Source organism: Pygoscelis adeliae, unplaced genomic scaffold (genome assembly GCF_000699105.1).
Source record: "Pygoscelis adeliae isolate BGI_AS28 unplaced genomic scaffold, ASM69910v1 Scaffold308, whole genome shotgun sequence".
Taxonomy (NCBI): Eukaryota; Metazoa; Chordata; class Aves; order Sphenisciformes; family Spheniscidae; genus Pygoscelis; species Pygoscelis adeliae.
In genome coordinates, this window is record NW_008825306.1 from 3,688,104 (window position 1) to 3,708,624 (window position 20,521).

Here is a 20,521-nt window from a genome sequence, read left to right on the forward strand (position 1 = left end):
TGATCTGGTACTCTCTGATGATACCATTTGGTTTCTTGGGTGCAATCCAGCTTAAATGTAACGCTGTTGAGTTCAAAGCACTGACGTCTGGTGGCTGAACACTCTCTGGGACTCCTTGGACAGTGACTGCAACTACCTGAAGACATATGAATTAAACAGCAATTTAATGTAATAGTACACTAGATACCATGATCAATGAGAATGTCACTTTTGTTTTAAAATGTTGTTTGGCCTGGCATATCATTACCAAGGGCCTGGAGAACTAGTTACTTTTTTCTCCTTTTTCACAATGAAATCTGACCTTGAATACATTACATAAGTCTATGTCTACAATTTATCACAACAGGTTCACCACGTTTTAGCTGCAGTGTAAGCACAGGGTGAAACAACAAAAACTGTATTGCTTGAAAACTCTTGATAACTCTCTTCCATATGGTTTGTCAGTGTCTCTGCATTTTAACTGCCTGATTTCATATATTTTAAGCACCAGTAAACGTGGGACTAAGCCTCTATATATCCATGCAATCTGAACTCTATTGTAGTTATTTGCAACTCCATATTTTTGTAAGGAAACCAAAGATTTTGAAAGATAGAATAACTTTGTGCTTGTTAAGCTCTTTCTACAAAAAAAAGAAGAAAAAGGAAAAAGCTAATCTATTGACACATCTCTACCATCTCCTGCAGAGGCATCTCCAAATTACACTGGTTTAATAAGTGAGTCAGACCTTTTTCTCTTTGAGAATCACTTTTCTTTTTCTGTTATTACCACCATAAAGTATTTATATTATGCTGTAAATATAAAATGTGCCCTCTATTATATATTGTCTCAGTGCATTTGGTGGAATCAGTCCCTACTTGCAGACTTCAGTGTTTGCAATAGTAAATTCCTTAATTACAGACAAGTGAAATAAGCAGGATTTATTAGCTCAGGACGATGGTTGCACCAACTGTGCCTACGTAGCTTCCAGACCACAGCTCCGTGTGCAGGCAGAGGACTATGCACCTATCTCCCTCCCTTTGCATCAGTGTTTCTTTTCTTACACTTTTGGCTGAGATTTACACCAATAAGGAAAACATTTAAACACCTGGAAAAAAGAAAATCAACTTTTCAATCCCATAGATGTTATAATTACAAAGCGCAGCCATTATTCCCCACCTCTGCCCCACAGACCCTGCACTTGCAGTCCTAGAAATTCATTTTCATAGAGGCAAGGATACGATTGTGAAAAAGAGGTCACTTAAGAAACAGTTTTTCCAAATGATGAATAAGGCTGGTACGTTGCAGAATAGAAACTAGAGCTAGTTAAATAGTAATGCTGGTGAAAGGCATCCGTGATTCAAAGTGATACAAGAGGAAATGAAGCAGTGACAAAGGGAGGGAAGAGATTCCGTTTGCTTAAAACTGTACAGCAGGCTGTACACAAAAGGAGTGTAAAGCCTGAAGCAGGTGCAGACATGGAAAGCCACTGAAGGGTAATATAGTGGAAGGAGGCTCTAAATAAGGATGTTGTTGAACAAATTGATAGACTAGAGCTAAAGCAGATAAACTAAGAAATACCAAGGAAGAAGAGGCTATAGACCTCCTACTGGGAAGCAAAGATTTAATTTCAAGGCTTAGAGAAAGTGCGTTTTAATATTCCTTACTCTATTCTATCATGTGCAGCTTTCTCTTTAACAAACATCAGTTCCTACAGTGCAATTTCAGCTTTGCCAAGACTGAGATACTGCTTTCTTCTTCCCTTCCGCTTGCTTGTATCAACCTTAGGTTCCAAATAATCACCTGTCAGTAGTTGAATCCAAATAAGATTATTGATGTTTTTCACTTGCTTACTCAATAATCATCATGTCTTCAAATTACACCTTTCCAAAAGCATTTTTATGTTACCACACTGGCTGATAAAATTCTGGCACCAGTTCCATAAAGACCAATTTACTAACCTTGCTGCTGTCTGCGCAACCAGCAATAGTGCAGGCTCGCAGCTGGTATGAATATTCTTGGTATGGCTGGACACCGCTTGTGTCTGTGAAGCTCATTTCTGTTCCTCTAAAACGCTCAATTCCATTTCGGAGAATGATATAGTGAATAATAAGACCTATTGCAGAAAGAAAGTTTTCCCTTTTGTTAGCTGAGAAATCCTGTGTGATGGTATACTATAATAACCTACTCTGCACGCAGAAAATATTAAATGAAATCTCTAGGTGACCACCATAACAGACAATCATCCTGTTTAAACGGCTAATGTCAATTACCAGCTACTCTCCTCAACCTCTACATCAACATCTCAGTATTTCTATTAGGAGAGCTATTCCAAGTTTTCTCACTGTTTGAAAATCATAAGCGAGATTTCCTGAAAGAAACATGAGTATCAACCACTTCCCTCCCCCCCCCCGAATCCCCCAATATTTTATAACATGATTGTGATTTTCTGATCATATTTGCCAATTATTATTACAACTGTCCTCAAAAGAGGCTTCTGGGCACTTATTAGAGACATACGAAATTGTCTTTTGTGAAGTTAGACCCTACTCTTATTTGCAATGAAAATGATCTCAACCTAGAGCAAATTCTTCTTGCAGAGTTTAGGAATACGTATATTTCAGTGCTAGTGATTAATTAAGAAACGTTTTGTGATTTTGGAACACTGTCAGTTGAATGATAGAACATACTCCTTTTTTAACATATATCAATACCATTTGGCTGAAGTGGTTCCTCCCAGTTTAGAAGTATCATGTCTTCCCGATTATCCACCTTGGCCCATTTTGGTGGACTTACACCCTGTGGCACATCTTGCTTAGTGACAGCTCTGCTAATTTCACTGAAGCCTCTTCCATAGCTATTCCAAGCAGCCACTCTGTACTCATATGTGATAAAAGGTTCAAGGTTCAGGTCTAGAAAAAGAAAGTTACGTATGGATCATCTCGGTCTTTTCAAAATACAAAATAACTTTTGTTTATTTTTTTCTGTGCCTATGGGACTACTTCTGTGCTTAAAGACAGATAGATAGGGAAGTTGTTCCTTTAGTCAGGGCCATTTTCTCATATACCAATACTTCTATCAACTTTTGTGAAAGCAAGTTTAGACCTTATGTATTCACTGAACTTCTTGCTACTCATTTCATTTCCCGGAAGATGCTGTCCTGATTCACAGATTAATTCTTAAAGAATGCCACTTCACTACAATTGCTTCACATTTAATTAGAATACTTGATAGCATTCAGGACCTCTTTTTCTCCGGAGTGAATTACATACACTAGCAAATCACTGATCTGATATGCCACTTTTCCTTACCTGTAAATGAATACTGGTTTGGACTTCCTGTGTAGACAGTCTCCTCTTCAGCTGGACACACACCTTCCTTTATCTCCTTTTCCGCAGCACCCTGTGAACCTTTTATCCATGCACAGATATTCTCCCTAGGATCAAAGTCACACTTTCCACAATGTGCTGTTGCCTCCATAGATAAAGGGCAAAGGATATTAGCCTTGCATTCTTCTTTTACCTAAGGAATACACGTTCAATTTTAATATATTTACCACATCTTCCTTTCTTTACAAATGCTGCCATTAGTATTTCTCGGTCTTTACATAACATACAAATCAAGCAACCGCATTGAGTACGTTGATATTTCTAGCATATGGCAGTCCCTTTCAGCCTTTGGCCTGTCTACTGTCTTTGGTCATTAATGCTCTTATAGTCCTTTCTAAAATAAACATTTTTTTGTAGGGTCCTTGCATGAAAACATCACAAATGTTAACCACTGGAAGCCCAAATGGCTGGGTTTGTCAAAAGTAGAAGAGTCTATAATCAAGTCAGAACAGGTTTTTATCTGAGAATTTGAACATTCTGCCCCTGCAAAGGCCAATATCCTGTGGCAAATCAGTAGCAAATTCCGAGCCCCTCTCACAGCTTGCCAAGTACACAAGAGGGCTCTCTGCAATTCCTTGGCAGCTGTCAAGGCTGAGAACTCTATCCATGGGCGATGTAAATCGTGTGCTCTACCACATCGCTCCTAAACAGCAGTTTTGCTGCAATAAGAGGACCTCTGCAAATGTTGATGGAGATATAAGATTTAACCCATAAAGAACAATTCACAGAAATAGAAATATACACTGAACATCCACAAGTTTCCATTAAAATTCATGAAATAATATTTTTGCCAAACCATAAGCTAGACAGCAATAATTCTCATAAAATATAGGTTTTTGCAGGAAGAAATGTACTGCAATATTTGCTACAAATATTTCTGCCCATTAGGCTACAAACTTTAGAAGGAAAACCAAACAGATTATATCTAATGCTTCCTTAATTCACCTATTGAAATTAGTTTGTTAGCTGATTATGAACTTCAGCTAATTTAATTTCCTAACCTAGCACTTTCACAAAAATTACATTGTGATAGATATCAATATAAGATGTAGGATATAGATGGATTGGATTCACATATAAAGTAGCTCCAGAATATGTCTCAGAATATCAGTCCTTTTAATATTAGTAAATCTGTACATATCAGAAAGCCAGCGCTGCTCTCTCTTTTCTACTGCGGGTAAGTGAAATACAAAGCGCTTCCTTTGTTTATACATTGTACCTAAGGCATGGATCTAGCATGTTATCTACCAGAATTCATTAACCTATTCTCAGCCATTTTTCGCCTTGCATGAACTACTAATACAATGCATTGAGGAACTCTAGCTGACTCATCACAACACTTGGATTTTCTCTAGGAGAAAATTATTCAGTCTGAAAATGAAATGACATGAAAACCTTGACATGAGAAGGAGAAGATGGAAGAAATATTTGTGTATTAACTTAGCAGATGAACGAAAAGGATACAGGAACATGCATATGTGGCAGGATGGGGTCTGTTTTTCTTTTTACTTTAGTGATAAATTCCACAATATCTACCTGATTTCCATATTGTAGAATTCACAATATTCAACCCTCTTTCTCTCTCACCCACTTTCTCCCTCTCTCTCTAAATATAAATATATTCATAAATATTATAAATTATATAAACATACATATTTTTATATAAAAGGATATATACACACAGCATTTCCATCCTTTGAAATGTTCATTTTCTTAAACAAAAATTGTAATAACATTTGACAATATTTTTACAGCTTACGTATAACAGCAAGATGCTAATTCTTAAGATTTCTATTGAATTCAACTAGAGTTGCAAGACTTCGCAGCTTTGAAAGTTTGGCCAAATTGTCTCATGCTGATACCTATAGTCATTGGCCACTCTTAGAAAAGATGGAATTAGCCTTTATGGTGCTTAGTTTGCTTTTACATTAGAACAGAGTGGAAATAAACTGTATAATTCATTAGGTGCGAAAGGCACAAAAAATATAATACCCTCATTGTTGCTAAAAGTTATACAGGGACTTACGCTAGTACTGCTGAAACTTATGCCAAAATTGCCATTGGTTTTCTATAGGATCAGGATTAAGTCCATCAAGAAAATATCAATTGGGGGTTTTTTGTTGGTTTTTTTTTAGGAGGTTGGGGAATCTATGTCATACTGCCTGCCCAAATTGAAATGTAATAGCATTTTTATACTTCAGAACTGGCCACTTCAATTTCAATTTCCAGTTAAGGAACATCATCAGGAACTATGGTCACAGAACGGAAGCTGGCTATACATGCCAGTCTTGTTAGTATGCCAGCTTTTAGCCACTGTACTAATCTGAAGTGCTGGGCAACACTTCACAGAGGCAGCTAATCATTATTAATTCCTTTAGAATTCATTGCAATAACATCAATCATGGTGAACTCATTCGGTATTAATATGGATGTAATGTGAAAATGAATAATGCACACAAGAGTTTTTATATTCCTATTTTAGAAAAATAGTTATGAACAGCGTATTTCTCCTTCCATCATCAAATCAGAGCTACCGAGAGATTTTCTATCAATTACCTTCATCATCATTCCAGCTGAAATCTTGTCAGAGCAAACATATTTCAAAGGATTATATCCAACTCCATTACAGCATTCTTCGCTCTTTGGAATAAGTTCAGTCTCACAGCATTTTACTGGCACTTGGTCATTCTTCCTAACATGTGCTAGGAACTCACCACTGGAACCTGAGCAGCATATGGTATCTGACATACTCACGTATTCCTGCCCACAACAAAACATCCCTGAAACGAACAAACAAAAAAAAATCTGAATATGAAATGTAAGCAAGCAAATAAATAGATAAAGAAAGGAGAAAGCTCAGAATGCGATATAGCTTGGCATAAAACCATCAGCAGCTGGAATTACGCAGATTTAGCTAAAGTGAGATTAAATTCGAACGTGAGGTGACTGAAGTAAGCGTCCTGACTTCTAGACCTGCTGAAAACAATCAAAAATTGGAGGAATAAACAGGGATCCCCTACAATCAACTTACACCATTGCTGGACTTTTGTAAGAACCTTTGCTAAGAAATACCATACCGAAGTACTGTGTGCAGCAGGTCGAAGACAGGCTGTTGATAAAAATTTCCTGTAGAATGTAGAAATTGAGAAAGCTTCTCCATGTACTTTCCAGTCAGGTATCATTCATCCCCCCGCCCCTTACATGGGCAGTCTTCCAACAGTGCATCTTAGCATTCCAGAATGTTTCACGTCATATTTTATGTTTTAAAGTGAGGGTTCATACTAGGTACGTAGAACTGAATGGGTGACTTGCCAAATACCCACAGTGAAGTTTCAGTCATCTGATACAGAGAATTACTCTTTAAGAAGTTAATATCTAAATATAACTTGCATTTCTGTAGTGGAATTGATAAGCTGCCAAAATTAATTCCACAGTCTTTCTTCTATTTTTAATGATTTTATTTTAAAATTAAAAGCTCGTCATAACCACTGCAATTTTCCAAATCTTCACATGAATGATTCTGCAACTGTGAAATACCAGCGTTGAACCCCACACCCTTTAAAGAAAGGGGTAAATTTTAACTCTGAGCCGAATGCTACAAACACCTCTATAATTGGCAATGAAATAAATGTTGTAACTAATTCAACTAGAAAGAGATCACAAAAAACCCCAGGGCTGTGATATACTGTTACATCTACAAAGTAATTTGTATTTGACATAATTTCTGTAGTATGTAGACATTTAAAACACATGCAAAAGCGGCCACTTTTCTCACTGCCATTTATTGCAGCAAATCTCTCTTAGGAAGTCATACATAATAAAAATTACTCTTTAAGGGTATGATCCTGCTAAAGCATTCAGAGCATTTCATTACAATCACGGGAATGACTCAAAATGGTGATGTTACGCGCATACTTTACCTATTTTCAGGGCTGGTTCCATTCACAGAAATCAAACTGTGATCACCAGCTCTCCAAGGGGTAAGTATTTCCCCCTGTTCACGCCCTTTTTCCAAATTGCCCTCGGATTCTACCAATTTTAAGTAGCGAATTAATGCAGAAAATGGCTCAATTCAATACTAATAAGCAACTCAGACAGCCCCAAGGGACTTTTGACAGGCAAACTAAAATTTTGATAACGAACTGTTTTTCTATTGAAACAAACAAGGCTGTATTCTTTCACTGAGAACCTCATCTTTGTTTAACTGAATTAAATTTTTCAGCCAAGATTTCACTCGCATAACAAGAAGTGACTCCCTTTCTAGTTTCTTTGGTAAACCATTACTTCTTTAATTATTATCAACCTTGTTCCAGTGTGATAAATTGCTAATTACTTAATACCCTAATCAGCGTTCATTCTTTGCACAGATAAACTGTGACAGCGCCATTAATTTAAATAGTAATTTCACTTAATGGCCAGAACGGCACACCAGATTTTTATGCAGCATTTTCTGAAGACTGCATCCATCACTGCAATATTCTGACATAAAGATGTCTGACGTGCACTAACTCACTTAGGGAGAGCAGATGTTGCAGAGCAGAGTTTGGTAGTAATTCCCATAGTGCATCACTTCAGCATGAATGAGCTGCAAAGGCAGAGGTAGACAATCTTCTGAAACTGCATTGCATAGCCTCTGACCTTTGCTTAATTTATCACATGTAGCACTTGACTCCTGAACCTTGACACCTCAAATGTACAATTTTAAATATGCTCCAAGAAAAACAAAATAGGACCACGTAATATTGATGGATTGATCTGCCTTCTAAAAATCACTTTATTCAGTTGCTTAAGGATCCAGAAATTCCTATAAACCCTTGCTGAATTCAGCAAAATACTAACATACAAACTATTTGTTTGTAAATCAGTTGGAATGTGTGCGTCACGCTTTATATATTTATGTTTCATAGGCACATAGTGCATTACAGCAAAAAGAAAATCCATGGGCTGGAAAAGATGCTTCCTGCTAACAGTGATTTCTGTCAACAATTATTTCATGTTCATCCCCAGCAACTGAAAAAATTTACAAACACAGCTGAGTGATGAATTACTAATTTAGTAAATCTGCAAAACCAATGCTTTCAAAAGGAAAAAATGAGTATTAAAAGGCTTAGCCTTTGGAGCCAGAATAGAGGATCAACAAAATACAGAGCCAGTGTACATTGCAAACTACTCCAAAAATCCTTGGCTTACATGTAGGTATCGCAACTCTTACAGATCAGGAACCACAACAGTACAAAGCATCATCTTTCATGAGTCTGGGATGTCAGCATAGTGGCATTTTACTAGCTTTTTTTTTTAATTTTATTTTTAAAGAGAAAATCCAAGAGTGGTTTTAGCTGACGTTATCCTTTATAGCCAGAAATAGACAACTTTGGATAATCACGTTGCAGCAGTGGGGCTCAGGATGTCTGTATACAATGGTATCACTGCCAGCCTTTGCCAGTAGATGTCTCTATGGTCCCCCCACTAAATAAGGCCAACAAGGGGCGAAAAATAAAACCTAAGAAAAGAGAAATTAAAAAAAAAAAAAGAAGAGTAATGTGAGATGGAAAAAACATCTCTTTTTGCAGGAGACACTCTCTGAAAAAGGTATACAATGGCAAATGAAAAAGTCGTACCATTCAAGCCCTTAAACCAACATTCAGTGCAAACCTGGATCTAGACTCTGCAGAAGCACGCTGCTTTCAAACTGGTCGTGAAACAATAAGGCTGTGCGCAAGGCTTGCACTTCTATTGATCATGTTTTTCTCATATTATTTTTTTTAAGGAACTAAAACTCCCAAACAAAAGCTTTAAATTGTCATTATATTTTTAACCATGGCATTCATTGCCAACTATAAAACAGAGCTTCAAAAGCATTTCAGCTTTTGCATAAAGCCACCCCTGTTACCTTTTCCCCTTCTAGACAATGAGATCAGCTTTCCAATTACCATATTCTTGCAAAATCCTACTTATCCATGTGCCAATGATAAGTAAATTATGTTTATATGCGAGAGTATTTTTTCCATTAGAATCATTATAATAATAGGGATAGGGAGCAGGTAGATTTTTGTGCCTGGCTTGTGCATTTTCATGATGTATTTAGCAAGGCTGAATTACTCTAAGAAATTAAGCAAAAACCTATTGAGCATGATCTATCTGATATGATAAGAAACCACAATCTATTCTATGCTTAATGCAAAAGAATACGATCTCTTTTCAACTATGGCGCTAATTCATCTTTCAAACCTGTATTTGTGTTCAGCTGTATGCTGGCTCACAGCATAAAGTCCTCACAGAAAACCTGTGAATGATGAAAAAGCCACTGTTTTCTTTTTTAATAGCCAAAAAAATGTCATCCTGACCCATTCTCAAGACAAATGGTGTAAATGATAGAGTGCTATAGGCTAAACACATTTTAAAAAGAGGGGTATAAAGATTTTTTAAATATATATATTTAAGGAAAAAAACTGTTAAGAACACATATATACTGAAATGAAGAACATAACTTTCATCCCAAGATACCTGTATTACACTCCTACACAACTCATCTGCCCAGAGAGAGCAGTAAAAACATAAACGCTACCCCAGCAGTTCTGTTCCAACAGCATCTGTTAATTCACTCCATTTATAAAATACATATTGACAAAGACAACTGAACTGGGACCAGGGAGATTTGATTTGGTGTGAGAAAGTCAATTCAATGTGATTTTGTTAAAGGGCTCCTGCAGGCAAATAAAAGAGTTTAAGTAATAAAGTACATAAAGAGATGTTTTATGAGCCAGCCCCGTCTTGTGGCAGCTACACAATGCGCGGCTATGCAAGAGGGCCTTGTTCAGAGCTGATATTGTAAGCCCTGCATAAACGCTCTAGATCAGGCACAATTAGGGATCACAGTGAGGGGGAGCTAAAATCGTGCAAGCGGTGCTGTTCACAGCATACACTCCACGAGTCACCACTGGAGGGGAAGGATAGTATAGAAACCGCAGAAAGCGTTGCAATGGCTCTTCTGATTAGCCCTTCCTGACAGTCAACACAGAACTAGGGTACTTCTAATACCACAGCGGCTGAAGGGTCCAGTGAATAAAAAAAATAAGCTGAAGATAGAGCTCATTTTTTGAGAAAGGAGGAGTTCAGCCTTCAGGTCTGGATTCGTAGTTATATATTGAGATCCTTAGTTGTACAACTAGAGGGTCAAACTGGCACGCACATGGTGAAAGCACTACATCACTCATCTTTGTACACCAAGCAGAATTGGGTACTAAACCTCATTATTTCTGTGTTCTGAAATCGGGCTCCCCTTTGAGACTGCAATTGTTTCTGAAGTCTTTTTGTCAGGCTGAGAAAGCCTAAGGCTGGTGGTATATAATTTGTCTAATAACTGTGGAAAGAAAAGGCACATGAAAATACCTGAATAGCATTTGTAATAATACCTCCAATCTCTGTCACCACCTAGTCACAGGGTGCTTTACGAGGAAATAGGGTTCAGGTTGTACCTCTGAGTGATGGAGTAATTTCCGATGGTGTGCAGGACATTGATGGGATACTACAGATAAAAAGGTGACTAGTGCTAGGGATTAAGTTTTGTTAATTTGAAACCAGCGGGTTTACTCCTATGTATATGCACAAGTGAGGGACATAGACCACCAAGTAGATAGCGTCGTAATCTTCAATTTCTAAGTGACTAACCCCACACCTCCAGAGCAAATGGAAAATCCCTGCACTGGGATGGACGGCAGCACAAGGTGGCCAAGTCTAACCTCTGCTCTACTCGTTGAGAGGGGACTGGTCCTATTTTCTGACTGGCATAATGAAAGATCATCTCCTTTTGAATTTTCTGGTGTTTCCAGCCCCCGCAGGCAAGGAAGGGGTATTGAAAGCTCACCATTTTGCAGTCTATCAGAATAGGTGAGTAAAGTGCAACATCATTTTAACAAATTGGCGTACACACCTTAAATCTGAGTGTGTCACTGCCGAATATGGTTAGTGTCACAAGAGATGTAGAAAGATGAAGACCCTTTTTTCTTGAAAACTTATCACTTACCTGTGAGAGGTCTGTGTGCAGTCCCTGCTTCTTCATCACCACAACAGACCAAGTCCGTGCTTATGACTTCTCCACCACAGCACTGCTGATTGAAACTGTCATGGAGGGATCCACCACAGCAGATTTGATTGCCTGATGTGGAGTAAGGCATTCCCCGGCAGCAGGAGTCACCAATTCCAACTGAAACTCTGTTTTGCTCTTCGTTAGGGCAACATACTTCTCCTGTCAATTTAAGAATACAATTAAAGATTTTATGCATTTATAGCTCTTGAAATCCCTGAGAGGCTTTCATCTGTTAGCAACAAGTCTGGATTCACACACTAGTAGCTTCATGTACAAAATGTTCCATGTGAAAGCATGGAATCACTCGGTACTTTAGAATGCTATAGAAGTATTATATTCATTTGTAATAATAATTAAAGAAACATGCATTCATGAATTCAGGGCCAAGACTCTGTAAGATATGAAAATGCAAGCATGACAAAGACAAACTGAGAAGAGCAACAAAAATAATTTCTGTAAATATAATAGTTATACAGCTGAAAACCTTTAGGTAAAGGCAGCTACACAGTAAAGAGAGTTCGTTCCTGCTATGATTAACAGAACAGTCAGCCTACTTATTCTCAGCAAAAAATTTCCTTGTCTCCTCCAAAATCATTCCAAACTTATTTTGAAGGACTAATTCACATTGCTTAAAGAGTTTTTCAGTGTCGCTTCATCTCCCAAAGAACTTAAGGATTAAACTCACTTTAAAAATTAAATACCACCATCACAATCAGTGGGCTTGGCTGCTACTTAAGCAAAAGCATCAGCTTTTGCAGGAAAAGGCCTTAGGATAAGACTGCCAATGAGGCTGACACTATAATGGTGGGCTGGGCTGGCATAAACTGTGTGCTATAAATGGAGTAGATACTGCTATAAAGGATACAAAAATTATGGTACATGGCAATAATTTTCATTCACTAGTGTCTGCACTTATCTCATCCAGCATTTTAAAAGTTACATTTTTGTATTATCTTTCTGTGTTGCAATGTTTTCTGTGGCTCAAATGTCATTTGGAAGGAGTAGAGTTTTTGTTCTGCTATTGAAGGCAGGTAATAGAGGTGATTAAAGTATTTGGATTCCTGATTGTTAATTAATGTGTTTTGATTTTTAAAACTCATTTTTCTCATTGAAACTAATATCTCAAGTCATTTTCTTCTGAAAGGTTGGGAATTACAGACAGAGAGCCTTAAACCCAGTGCAGCTTTTGTCATAAACAAACATACGATGTGATTGTAACAGATGAGGGAGAACACTGTTTTCCTTCCCCCCCACATTCCTTGCCAAAGAGGTGCCTGGGTGGTGGTAGCATTATTTGTTCTGCTCTGCTTTAAGAAGCTGTCCTCCCATCTTAGTTCTGGGATGGATGTTTGCACTTCTTTGTGCACTACTGTTTCAGAAACTGAGATTCCTGCCTTCCTAATTTGTAATCTTCATGCCTTCAGCCCAGTGTGCATCAGTACGTCTAGAGCTATCAAGCTGGCCAAACAACATCTGGGAAATATGTATGCTTAGAGAGTTTCCTGTATAAATAACTTTATCAAATAAAGTCAATAATAAACAAAAAAAGATGAGAACAAATTTTTAGAGTATAATAGATATAATCTGTTTAGATACTTCATCATATTTTCCTGCATTCCTCGGAATCTAATTTCATTGCTACACAGAGAAAGTATTAAAACACAGAATGTAGCTTACATCTATTGGAAATAAAACTGTTTTTTTTTTAAAGAACTATTAGACATAAGACACAAAGGATCAGTAACCTTCTCATTAACCTCTCAAAATGGGATCCATTCCAAGCTAGGCTTGAAAATGTTCTTTCTCTGAAAACTGCCATGCAGTCTTACCAGTTAATTGTTATCCTTATCAAAGAATGACCCACATTAACATTTAGCTTGAGGTTATTAGCATATTTATAAAAATAAAAAAGAAAAAAGTGACCAACATTGTTCATGTTGCTGCCCTTTAGAGTACGGAAAAAGAGGATGCAGCAAATTTACTTAGAAAAAAAAATGTTTAAAATCATGTTCAAACATTCACTGTTTCATGCTTGTGGACTGCTGACTGAACAAGAACTACTTTCAGACATAAGACATTTTGTTTCACTGTGCTTTTCTTTCTTGATGTAAACAACATTAAGCTAGTTAACACAGACCACTGGATGGGGACAGAGGTCACAGTATAATCTCTCCATTTCAGTACATTGAGATTAATAAGGCCAGCAAAATACTCTTCTCTGGTTCTTCCATGTGATACCATTTTTCTGATGACATCATGGAAGGCATTCTAATATTGTGATATATGAATTACTTTTCAAAGTATCAGAACTTGGGATGTGCTGAACGTGTTGGCAAAAATTCAAGCATTTCTGAGACTAGGGAATGTGTGCCAGCTCACGAGTAATGGAAGCATTTTAGCTCCTGACCTGACAATTGCCTACAAAGAGATATATGCTCTGAACACTGCCCCCTGAAAGGGCTCTCCTCCTCCTTTTCCTCCCCTCTCCCTGTCAAAAGCCCACCAACAAACTGGAAAACCAAACTCTGGACAATAGCACAGAAGCACAGTTTTGGCGAACTTCCTAAACAGTTCTGAGAATAAGAGTACCATCAGCCTTAAGAAAAGGATAAATTTCCATCAAAGATAATACATGTGGGATGTGTACTTTGATCTGTAACATTGGTAGAAACAAAGAGTAGACAATGCAGAAACATGTAGAAGTGACGTAATCTATAGTATCAACCCCAAATGCTAACAATTGTTCCACAAAAGAAATGGCTAGGGAAAATCACGTGGGGTCAAGTCAAGCAGAGAACTAAACCGCACCACTAAATTGCCTGATGGTGTTCCTATTAAGCAGAACTGCCCTCCCCATTATGCAGCACTTACTGCAATTAAGTATAGTTTGGCATAAATTAGTTCTCTGGGAAATGACCCAATCATCAGGTTTCATCAATTAAGCCTTTCTTGTATAAACAGTGTACTGTGTTTAGAAGACAAAGTCAGTGCAATTTTCTTTGCTTATCCCACTAAACACAACTCTTGAAGGCATCTAGAAATCTTGATAAATCCCACATTTATTGCTATGTTTTCATTCTCCTTGGTTTAGCAGATGTATCAACTTTGTTGTTTTGTTTCTTTCGAGCACTGGAAAGGAGTTGTCTCTTACCTACTAATACCCGAGTGTAATAACCACCACAGCACCGATGTTTCGGTTGCACAGCATGTATCTGACCACCACAGCAAACCCCTGGTGAATTAAGAATAAATGGAATGTACTTGTCCTCGCAGCATTGGAAGCCAGGTTTATTGTCGTGCAGAATCCCATTACAACATACCTAGAAGTAGTTAAAAAAAAAAAAACCAACAGTAAGGCAATATCTGTTAAACAGAACATAATGTGTTCTCTGGCAAGACAACGTATGTGAAAACATGTACAACACATCCTAGTACGGACACTAATATGACTGCACTCAAATAAAATGTAACTTGGCTAAAAATCCTGTGCCATCCAGCATTATCAGACTTCAATAAACTAGTGTGTATCTGACAGAATTCTGCTATTTTGTGGCCTTCAACCATACTGCACCTTAATAAAATAGTCCATTAATACAAATCATCTTCATATGCCTCACAAGCTGTTTGAGTCTCTCAGTGTGGAGTAGATCGCAATATGTACATATAATCTACCATCACCTTATCCTTTTCTTTTCTCCCCAATTCTTATTTATTTATTTATTCATTTATGATGAAACATGTAATCTGAAACCCTTACAACTAAAAAGCAGTATTTTTCAATATGAGCTCTTGGGCTTTCTTTCACAAAAAAATAAGTGGAATTTTCTTCTTATAGCACATGATCCCTTATTTATGACCACAGTTCTTCAGACAATGTGATCTCAAGAGAATAGTATTTATATAAGGATTTTTTTTTTCCCAAAATAAAATTTACATGGAAATGAATTTTGAAAAGGCCTTTTAACTGTGGACTTCTTTCTAGGTGCTGTCGAAGAAATTATACGCTTGAACAATCAAATAGTTATTTGTACACTTACTCCTGTGTCGATGGAGTGGCACACAGTATACACAGTAAATCATAAAGAACGGTCAGTAGAATCATCGTAAAAATTGTAAACTCAGAACCTACAGTCAGTGCAACTTGTATTAGCCAGAAGGATGCCTCTTACAGCTAGACAGAAAATGCGGTTGGCAGTACAGCACAGATGTTGGAGCAGAGCTGCTCCTTTGTTTTCTTTTGACATGGAGCACTTCTGCCCCTTACTTTAACCACATTCTAAATCAGGTTATCTTAGCAGGAAAGAAAGAAAGTGTTCCTTTAGAAGGATCTTTTGTTTACCTAGGTACTTCAATTACTAGCTGACAAAAAACTTTAGAAAATGTATGTCACTAGGCTCAGGACATCTAATTTGTATTACATTTATAATGTTAACACAAATACATACATACAGAAAAGATATTATTACTTTTCTTAAGTCATAAACAAATTCTTTCTGACCTCGGAAAGATGATGCTTTGCTTTGTTCACTTTTGAATGGCCTTTACTCAATCACCCTTGGGAGTATTAGGTTAGGTTCTGCAATTACAATTTACAATGCATAAACAATATGTAACCCAAAATTAACACGAGGTAGGGCAGAAGGTGTTCTTGTTTCCTCATTATATTTTGAGGTTTTATAACCTTATATGCTTTGAATTGTCACACGGTTTTCTGCTTTTCCAGCACACTTTCTCATTCAGCATCTGTTTTAGACTACCAACATAGCTGAATTTTGTCATTTTCTGTTCAGGAATTTTGAGTCTCTGTAGGTCCTATTACATTATTTTGCTGTCCACCTTGTCACTGGTAATATAATCCAATCTATGAATTTAATTAACCTACTGTTCTTTCTTCTAGATCATTAGTTAAGATGTCAAATAAAACTCTGCTTTACACCTCTTCTCTGCTTCCTCTCTTTTGGATATTTTTTTATGACTGGCACGCGCTCCAGGCTAAGTTTTTCTTAATTTACAATTGGCTCCAAAGCAACCTAGAAGATTACCTGGTCTCTCTGCATTTCCAAGTCATTTAAAAGCATTCTTAAAAATATCAAATCAAGTACTATTGTGCCACTGTCCTCAGAACAGATCACATTTAGCAACAATTCTTGACACTTGCAAAAAATGGCCTCTGTCCTGTCCTTTTTTACTGCATCCTGAGCTTCAGACACCAGATCCAGTAAATGCTGTACCTGCCTGCATGCAAGGAGGCCAAATACATGTTGCTCACACATTCTTGGTCCCAATTTGTGTGCCCCTTGGGACTATGTCTCCCTCTGTGATCTGTCTAACTAATTTCTCCCCTTCTTTTCACGGATCTCATTTGTCATCCCTGTACTGTTTCCTTCTTTTCAGTGATGCTTGCCACCCAAATTTCACCTGAACACAGTCTTTCCATCTTTCAGATTGTCCTGGTTTCGGCTGGGACAGTTAATTTTCTTCCTAGTAGCTGGCATAGTGCTGTGTTTTGGATTTAGTAGGAGAATAATGTTGATAGCACATTGATGTTATAGTTGTTGTTAAGCAGTGCTTACACTAGGCAAGGACTTTTCAGCTTCTCATGCCCTGCCAGCGAGAAGCTGGGAGGGGGCACAGCCAGGACAGCTGGCCAAGGGGCTATTCCATACCATGTGACGTCATGCTCAGTACATAAACTGGGGGAAAGCTGGCTGGGGGGGCTGCTGCTCGGGGACTGGCTGGGCATTGGTCGGCGGGTGGTGAGCAATTGCATTGTGCATCACTTGCTTTGTATATTCTTTTGTCATTATTATTATTATTATTACTATTTTATTTTCTTTCATCTATTAAACTGTTCTTATCTCAACCCACGAGTTTTCTCACTTTTACTCTTCTGATTCTCTCCCCCATCCCACCGGAGGGGGAGTGAGCGAGCGGCTGTGTGGCGCTCAGGTGCCAGCTGAGGTTAAACTACGACACAGAAACTTGCACACCTTTGGCATTATCCAAGCTCAAACGCTTGAGCAGCCATTTTACTTTCCATGTGATGTTTCCAGTTTTAAGAAATGCCCTTTCTCTTGTGAATCCTCAGTAGAAACAGCGGCTCTGCATATTTCACACAGACACTGGGAGGGCCATTTTAGTACTAACTCTAAAGCATTCTGGTTGGAACATTATTTGTAAGATTGCATTATTACTGATGTCTCCTTTTCCTCCTGAATTCCCCAAAAAATCCCCAGCTGAACACCCAGGTATGTTACAATAGTTTCAGCAGCTACTTTTCCTCGTTAAAATTATTTAAGATCCTCAGTATTTCTCAATAACCTATAGACAGCTTCCAAAAAGGGGTCCAGTCAGTTCTAAAACACATTCAGACTCTCATCTGGCATTACCGATTGATATAGTTGGTGCTATTATTATGTAGCTCCATAACATCCTCTGCAGTCAGCTGTAAATCGTTAAATAACATTTTTTTGGCAGTCCTCTAAAGATAGTTAGTTTCTATTTGCATTGATATTCGGCTCAAGGATTCTGCATTATCAATCCATAAAATAAAATGCATTCAAGTAATGCTAAAACTATGTCATAGACAAAGAAGAAAAGCAGATGGATTGAAAGTTATAGTGGCAAAAGGTTATTATTATCTCATCCTCTTCGATCTAAAAGTGACAGTCCCAACTGGATGGTGTTACTACGTACATGAAAGTAGAAGTCTCATAGCGATCAGACACAGTGACACCAACATTCTAGGCAGGTCGGAGATCTCACCCTTGTGCACAGAGTTGAATGCTTGACATATGCTTGCTAGCCAGAAGATCTTTACTATCTATGGAGGTGATACAAGATGTTCATCCTTAGCTATCATGGGAGCCCTTAAAAATATTGGTAGACTGAGTAACTTACGAATTAATCCTGTAGTTATCCTCCCATCCAAGCCCACAGAGGGACTGTGACCCAGGAGCACAGGGACTGGGAAGGGCTGGGCATGAAAAAAGGCTTATTACGATACCTGAGAAAGGCCCAGTCAGCCATGACACTAGCACAGAGTAACTAGATATCAAATCCGGCAGGCAGGATTACACAATATTTTAACAATTTTTAAAAATACTCCAAACTTATCTATGCAACTCTCCTTTAATTAAAATTGTGTCATCCCTGATCCCTCTGCTTGCTGAAGACTTTGCTGAAGGATATTATCTGGCCTTATGGACACATGCCAGTTGAGCTAGGACTGATTTACTCAAATAAACAGATGTGCTAGGCAGCCATGTTTATCCTTCTTGTCAAACGCTTGCTGCCAGAGCCACTTTGTAAAATAGCAATTCATAAAACACTCTAAGGAATTCCTATTAGCTACAGGAGTTCATTAAAAATTTCTGCCTGTGGAGCAAACACCAGAGTAATGATTGACCCATCATGTTCTCATGTGAGAGGGAATATTTTAAATTAGCAAGGCTCATTCTTTTTTACTTAAATTATCTCTGAATCTATATAGACACCCTTTTTTGCTAAGTATACTTACTCACCCATTTCTTTTCTCAAACTGCTGTTCTCTTTTGGTAATTGGTACAGCCTTAGATCTAAAATCCATGAGAAGAAATTATTGTTATTCTGTTACAAATCACTATATATTATCTTACTAAAATGAGTTTCATTTCCTGTCTTTCAGGTGTATTACAACATACACGATACATGAAGTGTTATCTTTTTAAAGGTTCTCTAAGCCTGAAAGAACTTGAAAAGAATTTGCACAATATTGCTAGAATTAATACGAAATTTTACATAAATATTGATGGAATATCCTTCACCGGTGTCGAGATGTGTTAGTTTTCACTCCTGAAAATTGTGCTTTTGAGGCTAGCTATCAAGCCACTGTTTTGCTCCTCCTGTCCTTAAAGAGAAGAGTCCTGCTGGTGTGTTTAACAAATGGCAAATGTTAATTACGATGAGTAAAGGGGTAAGCCGGTACTTCCTAGCAATGTCAGAGTTATATTTGATTAGTTCATTAATTGCAGATTTATACAGCTTGTTGCTACTGAAAATAAAAAGTGCTGAAGCTGTATTAACACCTTCAGTCAGGACCCTTTTAACTGTTGATGTTCATACTCATAATCCATTGTGTACAGAAATTATTAGCCTTTATGCCACTATTTAATCACTTTTTTACTGTACCTGTCTCATTATTTTCAGTGTTCACCTCAGGATGCCAGTAACAACAGAAGGACAGTTTGGTAGCTACATGGATAATACAAGGAATGCCTTCCCCATCAGTACTGAGATTATGCTCCCTGATGGGTGAAGCTAGGGCACATTCCCTTGTTAATTGAAGTACCTCTCTGCAGATCTCGTGATATGTGCTCTGTAAGCTGATGTCTGTTTTGAGATTTCAAATATGGTTAGAGTTATGGATCCCACCTTACTGAAAACAGCTAGGAAAAGACTGTCGATTTTAGCGGCTTGGAAACACCCAAGCAGCACAGCTCTGTTACTGTAAAAGGTACACAGGACATAGGGACCCCCCTGGCAGCTGACAAAATTCATTATGAGAGTGTATTCTCAGCTTTGCTGCAAAACTACACACAAAAAAACCTTTCTAAATTCTTTCTACACTCAAGAATTATAAATCCATCCAAGTCTGATTACAAACACCAGGGTAAGGATACCAGGCACAGCACTGTGTTAGCTTTAGTCAAAATAACAAAGATTTCTAACATTGAAGCAGAAAACCAGGTAACAACTAGAAACAAGAAGTAGGGATCTGATGCAAGGATTATTTAGGATAGCAGGAATCTGTTTTGGTCTTCATTAGGCTGAATATCAGACCTACAGGATTCCATGAATGTGCATGTACACGTCCCTTGTAGTGGAAAGGTCACTTGCTCTTTTAGACATTCCCAAGACAGCTCTGAGCAAGTTATTTACACAGCACAGTGCTATGCAGAGATACTAACCTGGATCCCAAACGCAGCACACATATACCAGTGGAACCCTGCACCCGGGCTTTTTAGCACTGCCTTTCTGATGTAACTGTGCTACTTAGCTGGACCCAACTCAGCCAAAGTTAGCTGGAGT

The 20,521-nt window shown here is 37.9% G+C and overlaps 1 protein-coding gene across 1 annotated transcript in view; it reads right to left on the reverse strand.

Annotated features, from left to right (window-relative positions):
* USH2A (Usher syndrome 2A (autosomal recessive, mild)) overlaps positions 1–20,521 on the reverse strand; it is a 401,100-nt gene that overhangs the window by 81,592 nt on the left and 298,987 nt on the right. Inside the window, exons 49-55 of the mRNA XM_009330219.1 lie at positions 14,604–14,772; positions 11,390–11,611; positions 5,923–6,146; positions 3,289–3,499; positions 2,692–2,889; positions 1,939–2,093; positions 3–136 (exon numbers count right to left, since the gene is read on the reverse strand). Of these exons, the coding sequence (XP_009328494.1) occupies positions 3–136; positions 1,939–2,093; positions 2,692–2,889; positions 3,289–3,499; positions 5,923–6,146; positions 11,390–11,611; positions 14,604–14,772 (1,313 nt within the window). The remainder of the gene's footprint in view (positions 1–2; positions 137–1,938; positions 2,094–2,691; positions 2,890–3,288; positions 3,500–5,922; positions 6,147–11,389; positions 11,612–14,603; positions 14,773–20,521) is intronic.